Below are 23,175 nucleotides of genomic sequence, written 5' to 3' on the forward strand. Positions count from 1 at the left end.
ATTATGTATACTAATTATGGAAAATCAAAGTGAAAGGCAATTCCCAACAATCAGAAGATTCTAGAGTCACTTTTACTCTCAAAGTAAGAAGGTGTGTCATGTTTTAACTATTGTAGACCACAACAATTCTTCTGTAACAATTCTAACAAATTATCAAAACTACCATATTTAAGACATTTTCTACTCAAGATTTCAAAGCCTCTTTTGATTTAATATGAGAGATCTAAACATAAATACAGAAGATCTTAAATTAACACTAGCAGTTTTCCAATGCAACTTTCAGTGAACACTTAAACCACAGTTATCAAGAAAAATGTTTCGCAATATCATTGAGAGAGGGTGCTACAAAATGAGATTCCTTCTTGCATTATGTATACTAATTATGGAAAATCAAAGTGAAAGGCAATTCCCAACAATCAGAAGATTCTAGAGTCACTTTTACTCTCAAAGTAAGAAGGTGTGTCATGTTTTAACTATTGTAGACCACAACAATTCTTCTGTAACAATTCTAACAAATTATCAAAACTACCATATTTAAGACATTTTCTACTCAAGATTTCAAAGCCTCTTTTGATTTAATATGAGGGATCCATTTTTGTTATGGTTGTTAAAAAACAATTGTCTTCAATCTCTTCAAGTTCATTTAACTGAACAACCAAAAAAATATAACTGCTCTTTTCCAACACAGGGATGGAAACTAGAAACAAACTGATTGCTAGATAATGATGGCCTACTTATTAACTTTACATACTAAAGTTCTACATACATAGGCCTATATACATACATATCGTCTTCCGTTCCGGTTATTTCTGGGTCTGGGTGTTCACTAGACTTCTCGATCTTCTTTCTCTCCACAATTCATGTTCCTCAACATACTGTCACTGCACTCCTCTTGCTTCCACATCTCATCTCACCTCGTCAATCAAACTTCTTCTAGGTCTTCCTCTTTGTCTCCTTCCGTTCATGTAATGCTCACTCATTTCATTTTTTGGGGGATTCTATTATTTTATATTCTTAAGTGGCCTAACCATTTCAATCTTCATTTCTACTCGTTCTCTCAAACTTTCTTGAACTATTCCTCTTCTCAACTTTTTATTACTAATTCTATCCAATTTTTCCCCCTACCTCTTACAAACTTCATCTCCCGCCTGAACCCTATACTCCATTCCCTCTCTGTTATATTCCAAACTTCTGTACCTTGGGTAACTATCGGTTAGTAAATTTATACATGATAACTTTAACAGTTTTTGGTATATCTGTATCTTTAAAAGTTCTACAAACAATTGAAAACACTAGCAAACAAAGTTCAAGGCATTGTTCATTTTGGAAATTTAGTTTGATAATTTCAGGCAAGAGGGTGAAGCAGCTAGCAGTAGGGTTGGTGCATGTGTTAGCACTGACGGAGAGTGGGGAGGTGTACGGGTGGGGAAAACAAGAGTACGCTCAATGTGGGGACCAAGCTTCATCAGATGAACCTCACCTTCTGACCCTTCTGAGAGGAAAAAACATCGTTGGATTATCCTGCGGACCGACTCAGGTAAAGTAGAATGTAATGTAATGCTGAAGTGGTGAAAAATTTGAATTTTTTTAACATAAGTCTGTAGCCTGAAGATCTGGCCAATTGTTACTTAGATTTTCCAATTGCTCCTGAAGACGGCTGATCACTCCTGACACCCCGAGGAAATTTTTTTTATGTTAATTATTGGGTTGCATTAGCAGGCAAGCTCCTATTTTAAATTTAATAATAGATATTGTGACTAGGACTACTTTCATAACATTTGAAAACACTCAATAGACTAAGTACTTTTTTTGTACTCTTTATAATGCATCGTCTTTGAATGAATAATAATCGTCTTTGAATGAATTATCTCTTTTAATAAACTTTGGTGTTTTGTGAATTCGTAAATACAATTTATCAAGTAAGTGATGTGAAACCAATTAAAAAGTATTTTTTTGTTAATTTTGTTGTTTTTTAACCCTCAGAGTTTTGCTTGGAGCACGAGCGACAGCTGGAAGATCGGCCTACATGTCATGTTTGTGGTGGACGTTTGTGAGGAAACACTTCTGAGACTAGAGGAGCTGCTGACCAGTGTGTGTGAGGACATCTTGGTCAACACCGACTGGCCACCTCCTCAACACAAAGGTAGGAGTGGCACTGACAGTGGCAAAACATGCTTAAGTCTACTAACTAAACAAGAGTCTCTTGTGTCAATCACTAATAAAAGCTGTTTGGCAAGTCTAAATTGAGATGAAATTAATTTTCCTACATGAAATGTTCTACAGTAGAAACCCTCACATACGATCTCGGAATAACCGACTCCTGGGAATATCCAACCTAGGGTTCGACCGTCTACTTTTTTCCTGTCTGGTGCAATAACGCCGAGCACAATCAGGGCCCTGTTTCATAAAAATACTAGTCTAGTAATTACTAGTCTAGTAAATACTAGTCCCGTATTTACCTGTCCTACTAATTTCTGTTTCATAAACGTTTTTATACCACTAGTAAATACTAGTGAATTTTACTAGTCACGTGGCCAAAACTACTAGTCACGTGACCAACTTTACAAGGTAAACTTTCAAAACAAATTTCTAACCTCAATCACGGGTTTTCAAACCCTTTATAAAGGGTTTTAATTTTGTTTTCATTTGATACAAAAAGTAAATAGTTGTAGAAACGCAGTGTTTTCTTTTAATTAATAACTATATAGACACATAAGTAAAACAATCACACATTATTTATCAAACCGCTATTATTTATGTTCATCAATGAACCCGCCGGAGCGCCGGCGCGGCGCGGCGTCGCGTCGCTGCAATCAACACGGTGATTGTAGTAGCAGTAGCCGGTTGTAGGCCTAGTTGCGGCGCTCAACAGTTGGGTGGAAGTTGATCTGTTGCTGCCGCATTCACTGTGATTTGTATAGTTTTTGTTTTACTCTGACATATAAAATTAAGCTTGCTATGAGTAAAGAAAAGAAATCTCAAATTTTGAATGTAATTAAATCATCTAAGGACATTTTGTTTATTGGAACGGTTTCAAGTACCCTTACCTATGTTTTCAAATATTCTAATGCATAAGGATATTTGGGTTAAAAACCATTTGGTGATATTCTAATTTTGAGTCTACAAACCATGAATAATAAGCCTAAACGTTTATTGATGCAACAAAAAATTGCAACGCCGTTACAAGCAATGGAGAAGAAGGTTTTCAAGTACTGGATAGTAAAACATGGCATAGTCGTTACGGCAGGGCTTAGCTCAGAGGCAGGTAGAGTTCTCGCTAGTCATGTGGCGGGTCCCTGGTTCAAATCGTGCCACTCATTATACTTTTTATTCCATTAATTAAACTTTTACATGTTTTTACATTAAAAAAACATGATCAACATCTATTTTTTTTATTACTTTTAATAACAAATTCAGAATACCAAAATAGATTAAAAGTAATGTTTTTATGATAAGCAGTTCAGTTCAACGCCCAAAAATCAAATATAGGCCTACAAAATTGTTAGTACATCACAGGGTTTTAGCTATTAAGGGAAGCAAATAATAAGCCCCTCAAAAAATACAATGCAACTCCTCTTTAAAAGTGTCTTACTATTATTTCCTATTCAAATGTCTTTAAATAAAACCGAGAGCCTTGGGTGTAAAATTATCTGATTAATGTTGCAATGTTGGATACATTTGTTACATTTTTGTATGCAATACGGTATGCGGTTTTAATTTGGTTTCTCTCAAAGCTTAAAATTCTTTTCTCTGTGATAGCTAATAGTTGATATAACCATGAAATTTAACTAAAGTAAAATTAGACTAAAATTTCACAGAAATTGATAACTTATAATTATAATTAATTCTAATAGGGTGATTGTACATACATTATACAATTTTATTTCTCTCATTTTGTACTACGCCACATTTATTAATTGTAATTTATATAAAATAATTATCATTTTAGCAAACACAGATCTATTTTTATCTTAAATTGCAAACGTGAGCCAATTTGCACTTGCAAAAAGAACTTAATAATTAATTTTTTTTATGATGTGAGTAATGAAATAACTCTCTTTCCAAAAAATACTAGTCTACTTCAAATAATACGGGTGTAGAGAGGTTGTTAGAAAATGGCAAGTATTTACCAGTGTAATTTACAAGAGTAAAACTTTATGAAACACATTGCTGTCTACACTAGTAAAAACCACTAGTAATACTAGTCCCTACACTAGTAACTAGTATTTTACACTAGTAGGTTTTTGAAACGTAGACTTGTAAAATACACTAGTATTACTAGTCTGTGGACTAGTAAATACTAGACTAGTAGTTTTATGAAACAGGGCCCAGTAAACTGAAAGGCTGATCGCGGATGTTGCCGTAATCGCAGCAGACGATCCCCACTGTCGCTGATAACGGGTGTTGCTGCCGTTGCGGCAGCAGATTACTGAAGTTGGGGAGACTGCAAGTTACGCTCACAGGAGTTGCCGCTGTCGCGGGAGACGATAACCGAAGAGACGATTACCCATGTCGCGGGAACTGCTCCTCCCGATATCCGACCTTTTGGCTGTTTCGACTACGGCTCGGTCCTGTCATGGTCGGAAATGAAGGGTTCTACTGTAATTTTACTACATAGCACTTAATATCATCTAAACATCAAAGAAAATGTTATCAAACTAAAGTTTGAAAAATCATTATGTGACTGGAAATAGTGCATTGTAGGAATCTCTAGAATTACTATATCAATATTTCCAAGTGTGTAGGCAGTTAAAATCAAAATCTAAACTTTTTTCCGCTGGCTGTTTTGAATTTGTTTGAATATATTACCAGCGACATTTAAAACCCTCCCTGAAAGACTATTTATGAAGAAAATCAAGATTTACTTGTTGGATAACCATTGCAGCTACTCAGTGAAGAATTTTGATTCCTTGGTTAAAGACTTCTAGCATACATATGCTCATTTGACTCCTGTCACTTCTATAGAAGAAGCCATAATTTGTGCCTATAGTAAACTGGTAGGTTTAGTTTTGTATCTAAAATGTAGAATTGTATAAAATACTATAGGGGTTTTAGACTTGACCTATTACATATTGCTCTTAATTCCTTAACAAATGATTTTTATATTTACTTGTGTTGCGTTTACAGAGTGCCTGATAGTCTCCACACTGAACATCCTGCGGCTGCAGCTGCACGCCATGACCAAACACCAGGTGGACAGTGGCAGTGTGGGCATGTCCGGCGGCTCACGACTACACTCGTCACTCAAGCGGCTTGTGGTCGAGCTGGCCAGCAGTGCTTGTGTGATAGACAGTATACAAGCAGCGGCTCAGGCGACACTGCAGGCTGGTTGGAGCATATTGCTGCCCACGGCTGACGAGCGCGCTAGGACATTGTCCTCACTGTTGAGCGGTTCTGGTAAGTCATACGGTGAATCCGTCAAACCTCGAAAGATAAAATTTTGAATGAGGTAAAGGAAAGCACTCTTGTAACAATAAGGGGCAGACAACTTCCTCAGGAGGAGCTCATAGAAAGGATGCTACAGTTTATCAAGCAACTCAGGTTTGACAGGCTCTGATGTCACCAAGTGTGGAGCACAAAAAGCCATACTTTGGCTGACGTGCACCAGGATAAGGCCCGACCCAATCAAATTAATCAATCAATCAATACTATGCCTAAATTAACACCTGCATGTAACTGTATGCAACAAACATAGTTTTCAAAATCTATCGGCTCGTAATGTGGTTGATGTGTCAATGCCATCGAGACAAGTTTGATTCTATAAACACTTTTGACTGTAAGGACTTTGACTGCCTTTTCATAAATTAGGCCTACTTATTTAAAAACTGCATACACATTTGTCCTTCTTACGTTTTAAAATATAAATTCTACATAATCTTATGTGATTTCAGAGTGGGAAACCAACAACTTGAGTCAAGGCCATCACTTCATGACTGACTTGCTTGTGTCAAGTTTGATGGCGGATGGAGGTTTGGAAACATCTTTGGAAGCAGCAATCAAAGGTAACATTTGTTCGTTTTCATTCTCGAGGAACATATGATCAGGTTGTGGGTAGCTTTTAGACAAAAAATAAGGACAAAAGTTCTCACCATAGCACCAAATTTGGCTCAGATATTGCATTATTTTAAAATCCATTAATTTACCTACTTGTGCCTCAAACGTTTTTTTTTCAAGAGGTTGGTAGCCTCTTTTAACTTGCATTTGCCTGTCGACATGGGCACTGAGGCCTGTGCTTGGAACATGTCCAGCGATACAAGGGGTGAGCCAGTACAGTACAACCTTGGTGAAGTGTAGTGATAAAAAGTAGTGGCAGGTACCAGGATCTGAACCCACAACTTAGCTGCTTTGGGCCCAAAGTCTGTGGGGCTATCGACTCGGCCACCAACTCACCAAGCGAGTTATTTAGTTTGGACAAGGATCTCGTACTTAGGTGTCTAAGCAAGACAATTTATTTTGTATTTAAAAAAATTGTTTATCATAAGTAGGGGTGTGCGAGTACTCGAACCTTCGAGATTTTTGGTCGAGCTTTTCATTATTCGGCTCGGCTCGAGGCATTTTGAAAAAGCTCGAAGTTCGAGCCGAGCTTTTAATACTAAGTCAAAACTAAAAAAAAAAACACTTAATTTGGGTCGTAATTGGAAACAATGTTATCACAATTCTACGTTGTTCAAGCATTCGAGGTTTGATAAGCACGACCCTCAGCTCAGTCAAGACGCAATGATTATCGATCGTAATTTTGAGGAGATAGTAAAGAGACAAACTACCACCTATCGCGTTGTCTTTCTAACACAGCTATTCGTATCGTATTTCGTAATATACAACGCAGTGCGAGTGCGTGATTGGCTCGTTGCTATGACGACACACGGTTGCCGTGACAACCTACAGTGCGCACTGAGCACTGCGCCTTGTGTGGGAGGGGAGATTATACCAACAAACAATTTCAGGAATTCTATTTTGGGACGGATGAAAGATAAGGAAGAAACAAAAAGTGGTCACGTGTGCAAATATAGTGGGCGACACAATAAGGCTGTAAACAAGTATCAATCGTCGTGTCGTGTTGTTGTTCCTTGTTTGTTTACTTTTTCAGATTCCTTATCAAACGCCCCTATCTGCTATCTCTCTTTCTCTCTCCGCTCTCTCTAACAATGTACTGATTAAACAGATTGTGGTTGACGACTTTTCTACTTATAAGTTTCCCTGCGGTTATTTTAGTTCAATCAATCCCATAACCTTTCTAATGTTTATCAAAATAATTAATTATCTGTTTTGTATTTTATTTCCTTTAAACCAACCCCTATTTACCATCTGTATTTTATAGAATAAAATGTTTGTTTATAAAGTTTGACTGGCCACACAATTTTGTATAAAGTAACAGTTACTTTGATGATTATTTAAATATCAATAAGTGGTGCGTGCTGTAATGAATGCTTTTTATTATCAAAATAAGTAATGGATTATTAATTTTTGATAATACATGGGTCATTGAATACCATAATGTGATGTAGTTTCCTATTTGTAACTTGCAAGTAATAATAATTGATAGTTAATCCTGGAAAATGAAAAATAGTGAATGCATTCATAACCCTGTTGTCAAAACAGCAACGCGGGTGTAAGGGTTTTTTGTTTAGAGGCTAGGGTGTTTCAAGGACAAAGTGCTGGGCCTCCCAGCTCAGGGGGGGAGGGGTGGTGGTGAGACTGAGAGAGAAATGGGGGAGGAAACTGGTTTTGGCTATTTATTGATTAGTTCACCGACCCTTCTTGATAACAGAATTTAGTGACAGTGTTAAATCATCGTGTTCATTATTTCATTTCTTGTTTACTTTGTGTGTTATTCTATTAATTTTAGTGTTTTGGTCTATTTCCTCTATATGTCAATTATATATTTTTTAATATATAATTTTACTTTTTACTTTGTCTCTTCACCTTCTTGGATCCAAACCAATCATGTTCTTTTTTGATTAATACGATTCATAAAACAAAAATATTTTGTGCATGGAAAACAACAAGAATAATCACGTGTTTTTATATTTATTTATTTATACAAAATAGAATAAAATATTCATAGTAGTTACAATATACATATTTAATCGACTTGCTAGTTGTTTTGTTGTCATTCAAGATAGCACTGTTCTGTTATGAAAGACAATCTGATTGGCTCAGTCTGCACTGCATATCTCGTCAGGCCTTCAATCATATCCTTTTATTTCTTGCATCTTAATTTAGTTCAGTTCAGTTCTTATCGTGATTATCTACTATTTGATGTCTTGACAATTCTCAATGTTTTTAGACATATTAAAATAATATTGTGTTTATTTAAAAATTGACTGAACATTATTAGTATTATGCACTTTTTGAAGAAAAATGTTTAATAATTTATTTTTTTGATAATGTTCAGAATTCAGAATTATGTTTGAAATTCCAGATAGGGTTAGTTGCAAAACATTTTTTGCTGAAAATAAAATCATGACACTCTCTAATATTTTCATTTTTTACAATTTAGTTTCCATTAAAGAGAATCTGAATAAATTTGTTCCTTGCAACTCAATCCATGGGTATATCACCAGACAATCAAAAGATTTATATATTCCTCAGGCCAGGCTATCAAAATTAATCAAAAGTTATAAATATTTGCAAATAAAACTATTTAATAAACTTCCAATACATTTTAGAAATCAGGAAAGTACAATATACATATTTAATCGACTTGCTAGTTGTTTTGTTGTCATTACCATCACATTATGGTATTCAATGACCCATGTATTATCAAAAATTAATAATCCATTACTTATATTATTCATTTGTATAGGTCAAAATTATCAGATTGGCTTACAAGTCGTGCTTTTTATTCAGTTGATGAGTTTTTGCAGAATGAAGATTTTTTAACGCTTAAATGTGAGGCCAAGCAGTCTTGATGATTCTTTGTACTTGTTATGGTCTTTTCCCTGTTAATTTAAAGTTTTTATTATTACTGATGCTTTATCCTTTTAAGATTCTGTTAACTTTATTTTAACATTTTCTGTAGAATATTTAATATTTTATTTAACATATGTAACAAAACATGTTGACCTTGTCAATTGTAATGTTTATATTACCAAACGACAATAAAGATTTATTATTATTATTATTATAAGGTGACGCTAGGAAAAGCTCGGCTCGAAAAAGCTCGAGCTCGAAAATATTTTAAAAAGCTCGGCTCGGCTCGGCTCGAGGTTGAAAATCACTATTCGCACACCCCTAATCATAAGGTTTATAATTTTCTTTGTGTAATACTTTTTTGTATGTTTAGGGGAGTTAGCTGAAATGAAAGATTACGATTCAGATTTGCTTCTCGACTCTGAAAATCACGACAGATACTCTTCTGCTGTTCCTTTGCTTCACCTTGTCAAACAACTGCTGAGGTAATTTTGAACTCTTACACTTCTCTCGTGTTCCTTACCTAATTTTAAAATTTTATTCTAACTACCTGGATATATTAAGGCTGTAACATAGAGCACACAGGCCTAGGTTTTAAGGATTTTTGTGAGGTTAGCAGGCTTACCTAAATGGGAAAGAATCCAAAGTCTAGACTCTTTCCTATTCAGGTAAGCCTGCTATCCTCACAAAAAATTCTAAATACCTGGATATATTGTAAACATTCTCTGTCAAGATTTGCATGTTAATTTCCTGTGTTTCTTTAAGGTATTACCTCTTCACAACATAGATGAGTTGCAAAAACAGTATTGCATGGAAACCCTTAAATTCGCTAAAATATAAAGTCAGCTTTTTAATAATTTTTTATATTCAATATGTTCCATGATTTTTTTTGTGTTTACTTCGCAAGTAGCATTTTTTGTCAGGGCATGACCCCCACATCTTTAATTAAGAGCCCAATAACAAATGGCATATGGCAACAGGATCAGGCTCTTCCTGAGAACAAACTAGCAAACTTCTGCTTTGAAAATAGAATTAGTTTGATATTTTTAAGATTGCTGTTATTATGTGTCCTTTGACGGTTTAAATACTGTGTGCATTTTTGATTCATTATCATAACTTTTTGTCTGTTGATAAAAATTTACTGTTATTTCTATGTGAAAATGTTTTAATACTAAGTAAGTATTATTTGTCTAACACTAAATTAATGTGACAGGAACTGTCTCGTCCAGAGTGAGATGGCTTTGCAGACACTGAGACACAGACCAGGCCAACCTCGCTCTCCTAGCCTCAACCTGCTGCTGAGGTTCCAGAGACTCCTTGTGTCACAAATCTTCCCTCAGAGTCAGCAGAACAAGCCGTATGAAGGTTAGTGAGAACCAGTACATTGGATCAGCCACTGTGAATTTTGCTACTGGAGCAAATATTATTCTCATATTTTCTCAACTGATATTTTGATTGCTTTACACACTCCAGTATGTTGCGCCATAAGGTACGAGGGCCATCCAGAAAGTAACAGACGTTTTGCATCAGTGCCACTAGCATCAGAGCATTCCTACACTCATTACGCATCCGGCTACTCTATCATTATCAGCAAGCTCATCATATCTCTTGTACTTGTTTGCAGTGGAGTGATAAAATGAAATGAGCTCTACAATTGCACTGTCCCTTCAGTTGTGAGTTGTGCTCTGTTATTAGATTTTTGTTGATAAAAATCACAAGCCAATCAAAATTTATTTGATTTGTTATATTTACAAACAAAGGGGTGAAAAGTGATGGCCAAGTGAGATAGTATTGAGGACAGAAGTTTTAAGTCCTTAATGTTTCCTAACATCCCTGATACATCCCTTCAGTCCCGGGTTCCCCGCCAAGTCACCAATGGATTTTATCCAAGTGATATTGCCGCAACCCCGAGGTCTAGCTTGAAGTAATGTGAAAAACAATCCCAGGCTCGTACCCAGCGTCCTAGGAAAAAAAACCCTGATACAGTAATGCTCGTTATCAGTAGTTTTTCATTACACTTGTGTTGCAGATGAAAACAGCCATGGAGCACAGTCTCTGCTGTACAAGTACATCCTGCTGTTGACTAAGCCTCTCACTAGAGTTATCAACTTGGCAGCTGGTCTGGCGGCCCACAGCCCTCGCCACTTCTACGTCGTAACAGCCATCTTGAAGCAAGACGCTGTTGGTGAGTGTTCAAGACGAAAGTTTGGTGCAGTTTATGGACGTTGTGATGTAGTTTGGCTTTATTTTAAACTAAATTCAAACAAAATATCAGCTGGGCACCTTTTTAACTGTGATCAGCTGATTCATCAGCGATGGATATTTTGAAGCTAGACATATTTCGGGCGAATGAGTAGAGTGGAATAATAGGTGTTGTAACAGATTACTTATCAAGGGCCATTTATGTAATGTTCTACTTAAAAATATGAAAAGTGCTTAAGTGAAATATTATTTTAAAATATACATAGAAACTTGGTTGGACTGACCGTCCTGCCTAGGAGTTTCAACATACCCAGGCTAATTGTTTCTGATGAGCCGGGTCAAAAGACACATGCTCTCTCTACTGTTGCTCGATTACCTCAACAATAGGCTCACGGCCTTAACCACAGAAATCAACACAAAAAAAGCTAAACGCTAAAGTATTGTGATCTGGTGGTTTCCCTGGTAAACAGCCCATTAGAATTTTGCCTGCCAAATCATTTATTTACTTGATTTATAATTCACTCACTTTTGTCCAATCAGGCATTTGGCTGCATTTGTTTCCTCCTCTTGTGTAGTCTGAGAATCCTTCAACAGACTCACTCAAAAACTGAATCACTAATTTGATTATACCACTCACAGCGAAGTAAGATACAGAGGAAACATTCAATGGTACACTTAAGTCGTGTCTAGCACCAGTCGCTTGTGTCTAGTTCAAATGGTGGCTCCCTTCTGCTCTTCTTTCCCCCCTCTCCATCAGGTACTACAGCGCTCTCGCTGTAGGAAGAGCCTGTATGTTACAACACAACTGCTGTGGAAAACAATAGCCGTTTGTGCTCTTCCTTGCTCGCTATTAGTATATTTCGCACCATTCCAGAGCTAAAAGCGCACGGTTATTATATAAGCATGTTTCCTCTGTATCTTACTTCTCTGTGACACACCATAAAATGGTTGTACTGGTTCACTCCTTTAGCAGAATATAAGATTGCTCAATGGACTCAGTAGTTGAAGAACAGTTTCTAAACAATGTTTTACAACTGTACGAGATGTGTCCTGTTGTAGAGATGCTACTGCCGGAGTTGCTGGTGTCACTGGTGATGTTACAACAAGAGGTTCCTCTGCTGTTACACTCTGTTGACTGGCTGCAGTTGTTCACTCCTCTACTGGAGTCTCTGGAAGCCTTCAACAGACTCACTCCAGGACTGGATAAGGAAGATGATGAGGACCTTTCATGGCCTGGAGTCAACAGTGAGTATGCATCCGAATATAGATTACATAGATTTCTAACTAAAAGTAGGTAATGAAAGATTCCCAGAAATTACATAGGTTTGCTGTAGGATCTTAAATCAATATATGTTTCAATGCCAAATAACTTTACCTTATGGTAAGGAATCTTTTACAAACATTGTGGATTGTTGTCTTCCACAATTGCCAATTTTACCTGTTTGCCCCAAAGCAGAACTACGAGCAAGAGTACGTAATTGAAGCAGAAAGAGGAGGAGGGCTGCAGAAAGCCCAGCCTGCCCGACAGTTTTTTAATTTAATTTCTTTTATGTTATTTTTTATTTATATTTTCATTTATTTATTATTTTTTATTTTATTTATTATTAAGTTTTTAAGGGAAATTAAGGGCCACATAGCCCTTTCTTAAACTTAAAATTTATAAGTTTCTGCAGGAAAATGCTACATAACAAGTTAATATATAGTTGTTTTTTGCAGAAAATATTTCTGCAGGAAGTTGACAACTTTATTTTCTGCAGAAAGATTATCTGTTCTACAAACAGTAACGCTACAAAACGACAAGCATTGCGTAAACGAAAGCTGCAAAGTGAATATTCGGGTCATTGATCGTGAGGAAGAACGCATAGAATAATTGAATTAGAATTACCAAAGCGATTCAAGGTAATAACAGAAGGTGTTTTCAAACCGATATGAGCGCTTGAAAACTGATTGACTTCCAAATAATCATTAAAAACTATCAAAACCTGATTACTGTAAATTAAACACAATTTGACCCCGTAAGACGATTTTTGGATTTTTCCAAGTCCGTTGCCGAAAGTTTAAAAACATTCTGCTTTGGGACCTGTTTGGAGTTACAAGCCTGATGTGTTTGCAGTAACCAGCAGTAACTACAAGAGTCCAGACGACATGACGTTGATACGCAAGGCTGACATTGAGAATCATAACAGAGACGGAGGCTTGTGGGTGCTCATCAACAACAAAGTGTATGACATTCAGGACCTCAGGTAACTCAGGACTCTGTTGTAGCCACTCGATCGTAGGGAATCAGAATAGTTACATATTTTTGTTTGTAAAATCTTTGAAGCCCATTGACCGATACAGTTGAGTCTTTTTAGTTAATGTCTCTTCTTGCACAAAGTTGTCGTTTTTAAAGTTAATAATAATTTGGCGCTCTAGTAATGTGTAGCAATTTTGACTGTTGGAGACTGCAGTAGACCCATATGAACCAGCTGTAGCCAATTTCTTGTTCAGAGGAACAGTGTTGATTGAGCTACTCACAGAGTTCGCTATTGTCTGAAATAATTTTCTTCCTTAGTTTTTGTTACCTTAATAAAACCCATGTTTTACAATAAGCAGTCCTTGTAGCTTTGTCAAAAAGTGTGTGTGTACTGTTTAACAGAGATCAGTTCTATAGGATAAATACCTTGTTGCCAATTTAATCCTTGGTCGTCTTGATGGCCACCAGTTTCGTCACTCCTAAGGTGACATTGTCAAGCCCAAGATGTGTGGTTGTCTCTCCTAGGAGGTTGTCGAAAAGTCTTCAAAACACACAAACGATACACAAACTTAAACAAAATATTTATGAATAAATACTGTATGGGCATACAATTAATAATCATGGTGTTGCTACGGGTTCAGGGAAAAGGTCTAGACTATTTTCATCTGCCCAGCCGGTGTCTAAATTAAACTACATTAATTGTAATTCTTAAACTATATGCAGCTTAAGCATGGAAATGGAATATCTATATACATCCATAGTCAAAGGTAATAGGAGAAAAAAAATTATTGATACATTCATCAGCCTTATGTCTAATTATTTGTCATATCTTGCAGGTGTGGAGGTAAGGAAGGGATGTGCCTAGCCCAGGAGGACCTGGCTCAAGCTCCTCATGACATCCTGGCCAGCTGCTGTGTCGGAAACTACCTGGATCCTGAGGAGGAAGTCTTGCAGGTACAACCATTGACTGATACTGAAGTAGACAACCCATCTATAGGACTATTGAACAGATGAGCTTATTTTATGAGATTTGATTCAGTGATGCTTGGGTGATTAGTTGTGGTTAATTTATTGTTATTTTTCATAGTTTACAATTATTTGATTTGTTGCTAAATGTTATTTGTTATGTTATATTTATATTATGCTATATTTTTTTTATATTAGGCAGGGGTGAAGAGGGGTGGGGGTCTCAGGGAGGGTGGGACGTTTATAGCCCGCAGGTGCACTTAAACCACATTTACGACCGGTCGTAAAACCTAACATTATTATGCCTTACACTCTTGAAAAAAGGCAGAGAACCATCGGAGCCATGTCTGAGGACGGCTAATGGTATAATTGTAGACATTTTCATTTTAGAAAGTTGCGGTCACAGAGTTTCTTATACCTGTTAGCCTGACAAGTGCATTGCACTTTTTCCTTTATACTGCATATTACTGTATTTCTTGCGTTCTCTGACATTGTCTATAGCAATGTAGACAAATTACAATAAATTATATTTTAATTCAGATTAAGATGTAGCCATTTTTTACTTCAAATAGAACATAGTTATCGAGTGTGCTGGTGTAAAAATATGATTTTCATTTTGAACGTAAAAGATGCGACAGCGTCTGATAAATAATCCTTTCTATTTGGCTCGGTTAAAATTTAAAAAAATGATACATTGGACATAAATCATTAAATTACATAAGTTCACTCTATTAGTAGCTTAATTAAACCACACTGTTTCCACTTTAACATGCGAACGGAATTTCTAGATGTAAACATGGTCAAAGGTTTTACTCATCACTAACGCTCCATATTGTGCGGTAGTCCGTAGAGCCAGCTGTAGCAGGGTCGCCATTACTGGATGCTGAGCGTGTGTTGGGCTACCTGCTGGGCCTCCACGCCCACTGGCTGGCACAGTCTACGCCCCAACAGCTGCCGGAGACCGAGGTGGTCTCCTGGCTCACCTCGGAGTTCCTGCAGGGAGGACTGCACGTCACCACGCCTCCCAGCCCGTACGAGGAGAAGAGCGAGGCGAGAAGTACAGGCAGCACGCCTACAGACCCCACCACGCCTCAGGCGCCCCAGGTCGACTCTAGCCCCATGGATAACATCAGACTGTCGGTGAGTTAGGGGTGGTAGAATGGTTTTGGGTGGGTATAGGAGTGTGGGTTTGGACACAGCTATACTTAAATAAGAAATGTGTAATATCTAACAGTTAAATTACCTGTTGACGTTCTGTTGTAAGTCTGCAACACGTTTCATCAACACAGTGTCATCTTGAAACATTCATTTTTATTTTGTCAATAATAATTGTATCAAAGAAAACAATACACGTACAGTAGGTTCCCACTTATTTAGACACCTTTTAACCGGACTACACTTGCCAGGAGTGATATAACTGATTTAACTTGACAATTTTTATCAGCACAGTTTAACCGGACTGGACTGGCAGAAAGTGGGTGGTATTGAAATGACTTTTCTTGTGGGAAAGATTTGTCTAACTAAATACAAGGCTCTCCCAAATTAAAGGGAAATATTTAGGTTTGTTTTGGAGTGATTCCTGTGGAGTGCCCTTGTATTGGACGTTGGTTTAACGGGAAAACCCATTATCCGCTTGGTCCTGAGGAGTCCGAATAAGAGGGAGCCTACTGTATAAGCATAAATCAAAGTCAACTGGTGGCACCTCATGCAGGTTTAGACTAAATATTTTTTCCCCAATACCTTTGTTTAGACTACAAGTGTCGGATTCTTACAGGATAATCTGATGTAATAATTTTTATAAATTGAAGTTTTGTGTAGGCAGAAGAAGAAGTACTTAACGTTTATTACGTCAAACATACATTACTTTATAATCTGCTTTGTATTTTGGATTGTTTATTGTTATACAATCCAACTACTTTAATACTTTAATACTTTTCAATGAAATGGCGACCATACAAAGTAGGTATTTTAAGCCAAAGTATGAATGGAGATGAGAGTAGGATAAGTGGTGCGATCTAAGGGGCATAGGTACTTTTAAAGCTTTACTTTTTTAAGTTGAAGATTACTAGAAGTTTCTTGAATGGTCCTGACATTGTATAGAGTACATACATATTTAGGCTTGGTCTTGACTATTTAAACTAATTACTGCACAAAGATACCGTACTTCAAATATTTTACTTTATAAAGTTCAAAGTTTGCAAGAAGCTTTATCTTCGCTAGGAAATACATCCGTCTTGTTACTCACGTTAGATGAATGCTTATAAAAACTGAATGTCAAATTTTTAACCAGAATCAAAGTTTTTATTTAAACTCTAGAATAAATTTGCCACTTAGGAACACTGGATGCACAACTTGATGGGTCTCCTGGATCACCACTTCAAGCAGCAGAACACGTACCACTTCATGCGACACATAGCCTTCACACCTGACCATCCGGTGGAGGAAGTGGCCAGACTGTTACTGGCCGTGCTGGTGAAACATCTGGCTCTGGGGCACCACGCTGTCAGTATCACGGAGAAAGGTATCACTATATCACAATTTTAAAAATTTTTATAAAGGAACAGTTAAATTGCTGGTCTTGTTACTATCTATCATTGAGCTTTTGTTGGATAGCATCATAAATTGATACCCAATCCCAATGACAAATAAGTGGTATTTGTGTCCAGAATCAATCTTTGCTTAGAATCAAACCAGCGACAGCGACCTTCAGATCTAAAGACGAGCATCTATAACCACTTGTCTACCCAGATAGTTTTTTAGACTATTAGTAGATGGGGACAGAATTAAGGCTTGGAAGATGAGACAAATCCATATACATCTATTTGCAGGTTTTGTAGGGAGCAATGCCAAGCACTTTGCCAACGTCGCCAAAGTCGTTCATCAGACCAAGTGGAAACTCATCAAGATGAGACAGGAACAGAACCGGTCCTACAAGGAGGTGTGTGCTCCCATCCTGGACAAATGCAGGTATAGTAGTGCAAAGTTCTACATAGTACTTATCTTTGTATTAATACTTCTGATACAAGAAGTATACTTTATTACACATAAAAACATCACATGTTAGAAAAAAGTTCTACATGAAAACTAACGTTTAAAAAGAAAACAAAAAGGACATAAGAAAAATACCATGTAGGCCTATAGTTGAGGTGTAGTCTTCAAGATAGGTCCAGGTCTTAAAATGAATACAGGGGCTTCATGAGTCAAATAGTTTTTAACTTTTATTTGATTATGATCTCTGAAGGGAGTAAACCCTTCGACGAAGTTAGAGGAATAATTTGGAGGGAAAAAATTGAAGTTGGTCAAAATTTAGTTACTTTTTCCGATTTTTTTCATAATTTATGTGTAACATTAAGAAATTATTTAGTGGTGAAGTACTGAATAATCGCAGTAAAACATGAAACATTTGCCTGCTACCAGGTAATAGCCTTTTAACCGTTTTACTTCTCTTTTATATACGCTACAATAATAGTTGTATCTATTAAGTGATGCTCAGTAACCTAGTTTTTTTTTTTTTAATGTTGCTCTTCATAAGTCCCAATGAGCTGGATTGGACGTGGGATTTATCTGATCAACAACACTAACATTTCACAGGTTTCTGCTGTACGAAGTGCGGCCTGCGACCAGCCACGAGTGTAATGCTCTGAAGCATCTGAGGCTGCTGTCAACAGAGTCAAGATGGCGAAGAGTAATAAGAACTGTTATAAAACAACAAAGAGGCTTCAAGGCAGCTGATATACAGGTAGCTTACTGTTGTACGTAACCAATTAGTGATTATCAAGGACTTTGTTTTTTGCCTTTTTGTGTTGTCTGTGTTTTAGACGAAGAGGCGAAATTTGTTTCCTGACGATCGATTGTAGCTTCTCTCCCTTTTGGATTATGTATACTGTATTTGCTTTGGAGGTCTTCTCTTACACATAAATCAAATGATGACATTAATCTGTATCAACGTTTTTGTTAACTTCAGCTACAAAAAGGTTTTGAAGATAACATGGGCACTTTCAAGGGCTGTAGGACGGAAACTGGATTTTTCCCAACCTTGTAACCAACTCCAATCGATTTCTCATGGCCAAATACCCATTATTCAAGAAAAAAATCAAAAATCCTCGGACGTTTGCCTGTACATGCGGTTGTTTTAAATTATAGGATTTTATTCAACATCTCACTAAGTAAAAGTATTTATTTAATGTTAATACAGAATCAAGACATCAAAGCCAAGAAGATGAGAGAAGAAGCTGGTGATAAGACACCTCAGACTTCTAAAAGATCTCCTAGTCCAGGTGAATATTTTGTTGAATTATCATCTTTTAAAAGTATCACAAATGTTTTGAAATGTGATCAGAAAGTTAATGCAGCCATTGTTGTGGCAGTAATTTGATGCACATATTAGTTATCAGTTAAAGTTTAGAAGTGAGAATTTTTAGGATACAAAATCTTTAGATCTACAACTACTGATAGTACATAGTGCTCTGCCACTGACGGCTCTGAAGATGGCTAACAGAAACTGAAGTAATGTGACATGGTTTTGCACCGCAGATCAAAATGGCGTTAAATACAACCGAGGAAGCCATGCTTCTGTTTTACTGTACTTTAAAAAAGCTATTTTTTGATTCCAGACAAACACTCAAGAGACGCAGAGATTCCAGCGAGTTGTGAGAGTGAAGCCAGTCTGATCCAAGCCATCGCAGACTTTGTGACTATGAGTGGAGACGTGGAGGCCTTACGTAAGGCGATGTACTGTCAGGTAAAACAACACTTCTTTGCTTCTGTATGGTTTTGCTATCAATTGGAAAATCTGGTAAATTTTACGATAGTATGGATATATTATACCAAGAGCTGTCTCTAGGCAGAACGATTGGTTAAGCTTAGTATTCAAAGGCAGGGGTATTCAGATTTGAATCAACTACTGGCAACCTTTAAATTAAAATATCCCCGATCAATTTTATGCAGAAAATTGTACAATCTAATTTTACAGTTTCAAGAGTTGAGGTTATCATCATAAACACCTTATTTGGATCAAACATAAAAATTAAAGTGTCAAATTATCAACGGATTCTTTTATATAATGGTATTTGTTTGGATTAAAAAGTAAACCTACGACTCCTTCAAGTTATCAAACTCAATTAAACGTTGATGGAATGATTTAAAAGGATGCCACCAAAAGTAGCTTCAACCTCCCTTCACCAAAAAGGTGGGATTTTCAGTAAAGATCTGTAGAATTCTGATATTTTCGGGTCTGTTGGGAAATAATGTTTGAGCCAATAAGCTCAGATTGAGTCATTTTTATTAGAGATGTATGCACAACTTGATTTTAAAAGCTAGCTAAAGAGAGCTTTTATTCATGTAGACAGAAAACTTCTGTAAAGATGCGGGATCAAAAATTCATTCTTTTAAAGCGATCACAAGAGTCGTTTATAGGTTTATGATCGCACAAACTGTCTTGGGGAGTCTAGAATATCTTCACAATTTTTGCAGTAATTGCAGGAGACGTTTGAGATTTCTTAGCAATCACAGGATAAGTCCACAATTTTTTCACTACACCACAGGAGACTTTTATGATTTCACTGTGATTGCGGAATATAATATTAATCAAATCAAATCAAAAATTCTTTATTTATTAATGCACATAGGTACACATAAATAGTGTCAAACAATTACATTAAAAATACATCAGTCTCTGAACCTTAACTATTAACATAATTTGTCCTGAAATATACTTTTTTTTTCAAACAAAGGTGGAAAAACTCATCTAAAGAATAAATTGGTTTGTTGAATTCTTTGAGTTTCTTCTTAAATTTTTCAATATTATTATCAGACTTTATATTTTTTGGTAAATACATAAAGAATTTCTTTCCCGGATATGTTGGTTTTTTCTCGTAAAATTTTAATCTATGATGATTTGGGATTATTTCATTTCTATGTCTTGTATGGTACTTGTGGCATATGGAAGATTTAGAACTTACTGCCTCATTTTTAGACTAATTTCTAAAAAAACAAGATGACAGACATTTTCCTAAGAGCATATATACCAGAGTTAACTTTTGATAACACCCTACCTACATGTCATTCCAATTTAAATTTGCATCCACTGTTAAACCAAGGAAGCTTGTTGTGTGTTGGATCCCTTGTCTTCTCATCAATCATCTGTGAATCTGACAGTAAAATTCTCACTTTTTTTATTTTGGGTAGTTTTAAATTGCATGAAGTTAGTTTTTAGTGTGTTTAGTAACAAATTATGATTTTTAAGTAATCATTTAAATTTTATAGCTCTATAAAAGATTGTATTTTCATTTGTTCTATTGAGTTTGATGTTATTTTTAAATTTGAATCATCAGCAATTAATGTAGTATTAATGTACATTGTCTCAATATTTTATTGATGTACAATATTGTATGACCATTAACATTTTAGAAAAACCCCATTTTCACCCAAACCAGAATTTAAAAATCAGGCCTGCAGACCCCTAGTTTTTATATTTATGTTTTTTTTTTTTTTTTAATGGCAACCAAACAAAAGATAATTAATATTTATTTTATTTTTTACAGATTGAGAGAGCAAATTTGCGTAAATCAGGCCTCAACATGATGCTGCAACTGGTGAAGAAAGAACATTTAATACCTTCGGTGAAGTACTACCTGTTGAACGGTTGGCTAGGCCCTGCTACGCCTCGTCACCCCCAGCAAGCGAGGGGCAGAGTCTCTCACTGCCTCACTGACATACACTTGGTCACCACATATCAGAAGGTGTGTCAGAAATATCTAATGAGGAAGTGTTTGGATACTTCTTGGCTGTTAAGGTTTTGCAATATGTTATAGAGGGATTGTTGCACTTTTTTTTCTTAAATAATTAGGCCTACCGGTACCCAAAAAACACTGATGGTGGTTCATTCTGCTATTTGTTGGAAGGACTTGTGACCACAGTCTTGTTTTAGACCTCATATTGAGCAGACATGTCCAAACGAGACCTCAGTCTTGCTTGAGCAACTTGTGGTGATGTATACATTGTGTTCGCTTCCCCTCTATAAGTTCTAACTGTTGTTTCCTTTCAGGTTTTTTTCTGTTTCTAGTTTTGACTATCATACTCCGTATGGTTTTTTTCAGCTTTGGCTGGGTTTGTACTAAACTTGTTGTGTTTTAGGTACTCTATTACTTGGGGATGGAATCAGATTCCAGTTCAAAAACATTGTAAAACTTGTCCGTTATTTATCATGATGGAAATGTCTACGATAATCTGTCATAACCTAAACTTACTATTACAAAAGATGAACTTCAAAAATAGTTTTGTTGTAATTACTGAACTGACATATTTTCTAACGCTTCAACAAATGGAATTATGAGTATGATAATACTCAGAGTTGTAACTCTCCTATGATGGTTGCTGTTGGCCGCAGGTGGAAGTGTTGCTGGCTCAAGCAGAGTTGCTTCAATGGACACTACAGAGCCTGAAGGATTTGGTGCTGCAGTCGGAACATTGGGCCAAGTGGCACAGTCACGGTCTTCGGACAAGCTTCAACTCCCTGCGGAAACTCGCTTGGACCAGGTATGTTACTCCAGTTGTTGTACAGTAGAGTTTTGATCATCTGACCTATGTAGGCCAACAACTGAGTTCTCCCTCTACAAGCCATGGGAACTGTGTTACTCTCTTCTGTATTCTTGACCCTTTGCGTAGCACAGGCAGGGTAACTAGTGATACACATTATTTTACAGTAGTTTAAATCATTTTAAATGGACATTTACAGTAACTCTTGTTTCAGGTTTGTAATTGTACTGGTCGGACTACTAACACAAGCTCACCAAGGAAACGAGCTCAGTCTGATCATCAACTCAGGCTTGTTTCCGCTCACTCATTACATTCTTAAAGAGACGGGTAAGTTTAGTACTGCAATCAAACCAAATTAAATTATGATTTCATAATTAATTGTGTCAGCTCTTTCAAAATCCATAAAAAAAAGTTGGGCAACGATCTTTTTAAGGACCTTGTAAAAAAAAGGAGTTTCCTAACGTTCTTTTTGTTTGTGATCCAGGTTTCTGTCCCCTAAAGTTGTTTGAGTCAAATAACTCAATAACTGTTTGTAGTCTTATTCTTGAAGATTGTGAGAAAAGTCTTAGTGCTTAGCTCAAAGCTTAGCCTGTTACAGCTGTTACTTAACAGCTTTTACTGACATTTAGTATACAATTTCAAATTTTATTGTACACAGCTGTTTTTACAACGTAGAGTGTATATGTCTGTATTGATCACAGAGGTGGAGCAGACGACGCAACAGCTGGTGGTGGAGAGGAAGGAGACGTATGTTATCCTGGAGGAGCAGAGTGGCAGCTGCCGCCCAGACCTCACAGCGCTGTCGGGTCCGGAGATGTCTCGCCTGCTCAAGATAGGCACTAGAGTCGTTCGTGGCATTGACTGGAAGTGGGGAGATCAGGTACTGCATATTGTTTAGTATCTTTTTTAAGGATAAGAAGTTTTGCCCTTTAAATTATTAGGCTGTAATTGTGAAAATACAAAATTATTTTAAACTTTTTTGGGGGGAGATAGCTTCCCCTGGCTGCTTTGATTCTCTGGTATTTTGTAGCACCCCTAAAATTAGTCCATTTATCTAAGGCTCTTGGCCAATCTTCACTGTAGGACACTTATTTATTTTATTTCTCTTGGCCTCGAGGACGCTTTTCTTAGGAATATTAACTTTCTCTGGGTCGGAAGCAGATAAATCTACAAGTATTCAGAAGATTTGGCCTCAGTTGCACAAAATCTGCAAGGGTCTATTTGACCAAACCCTATGGTACTTAGTTGTTTCCTTATTGGTCCATAGCCAGTTACAGCTCTGCCATCATACTGATATTAGTTAAAAGACCTTAGAATGTTGT

At 36.6% G+C, this 23,175-nt stretch overlaps 1 protein-coding gene across 2 annotated transcripts in view; it reads left to right on the forward strand.

Annotated features, from left to right (window-relative positions):
* Positions 1-23,175, forward strand: part of LOC128991321 (E3 ubiquitin-protein ligase HERC2) — a 96,980-nt gene that overhangs the window by 18,536 nt on the left and 55,269 nt on the right. For both annotated transcript variants that reach the window (XM_054414125.1, XM_054414126.1), the window contains exons 16-35: positions 1,350-1,537; positions 1,984-2,143; positions 5,128-5,397; positions 5,892-6,002; positions 9,287-9,398; positions 10,127-10,278; positions 10,943-11,098; positions 12,175-12,360; positions 13,229-13,358; positions 14,188-14,305; positions 15,161-15,457; positions 16,652-16,838; positions 17,146-17,284; positions 17,909-18,056; positions 18,513-18,594; positions 18,931-19,058; positions 20,860-21,057; positions 21,705-21,853; positions 22,068-22,180; positions 22,555-22,733. In XM_054414125.1, the coding sequence (XP_054270100.1) occupies positions 1,350-1,537; positions 1,984-2,143; positions 5,128-5,397; positions 5,892-6,002; positions 9,287-9,398; positions 10,127-10,278; positions 10,943-11,098; positions 12,175-12,360; positions 13,229-13,358; positions 14,188-14,305; positions 15,161-15,457; positions 16,652-16,838; positions 17,146-17,284; positions 17,909-18,056; positions 18,513-18,594; positions 18,931-19,058; positions 20,860-21,057; positions 21,705-21,853; positions 22,068-22,180; positions 22,555-22,733 (3,203 nt within the window). The remainder of the gene's footprint in view (positions 1-1,349; positions 1,538-1,983; positions 2,144-5,127; positions 5,398-5,891; positions 6,003-9,286; positions 9,399-10,126; positions 10,279-10,942; positions 11,099-12,174; positions 12,361-13,228; positions 13,359-14,187; positions 14,306-15,160; positions 15,458-16,651; positions 16,839-17,145; positions 17,285-17,908; positions 18,057-18,512; positions 18,595-18,930; positions 19,059-20,859; positions 21,058-21,704; positions 21,854-22,067; positions 22,181-22,554; positions 22,734-23,175) is intronic.

This window comes from Macrosteles quadrilineatus, unplaced genomic scaffold, assembly GCF_028750875.1.
Source record: "Macrosteles quadrilineatus isolate MER2022 unplaced genomic scaffold, UCM_ALF_1.0 Scaffold_4__1_contigs__length_99947679, whole genome shotgun sequence".
In the NCBI taxonomy this organism is placed as follows: domain Eukaryota; kingdom Metazoa; phylum Arthropoda; class Insecta; order Hemiptera; family Cicadellidae; genus Macrosteles; species Macrosteles quadrilineatus.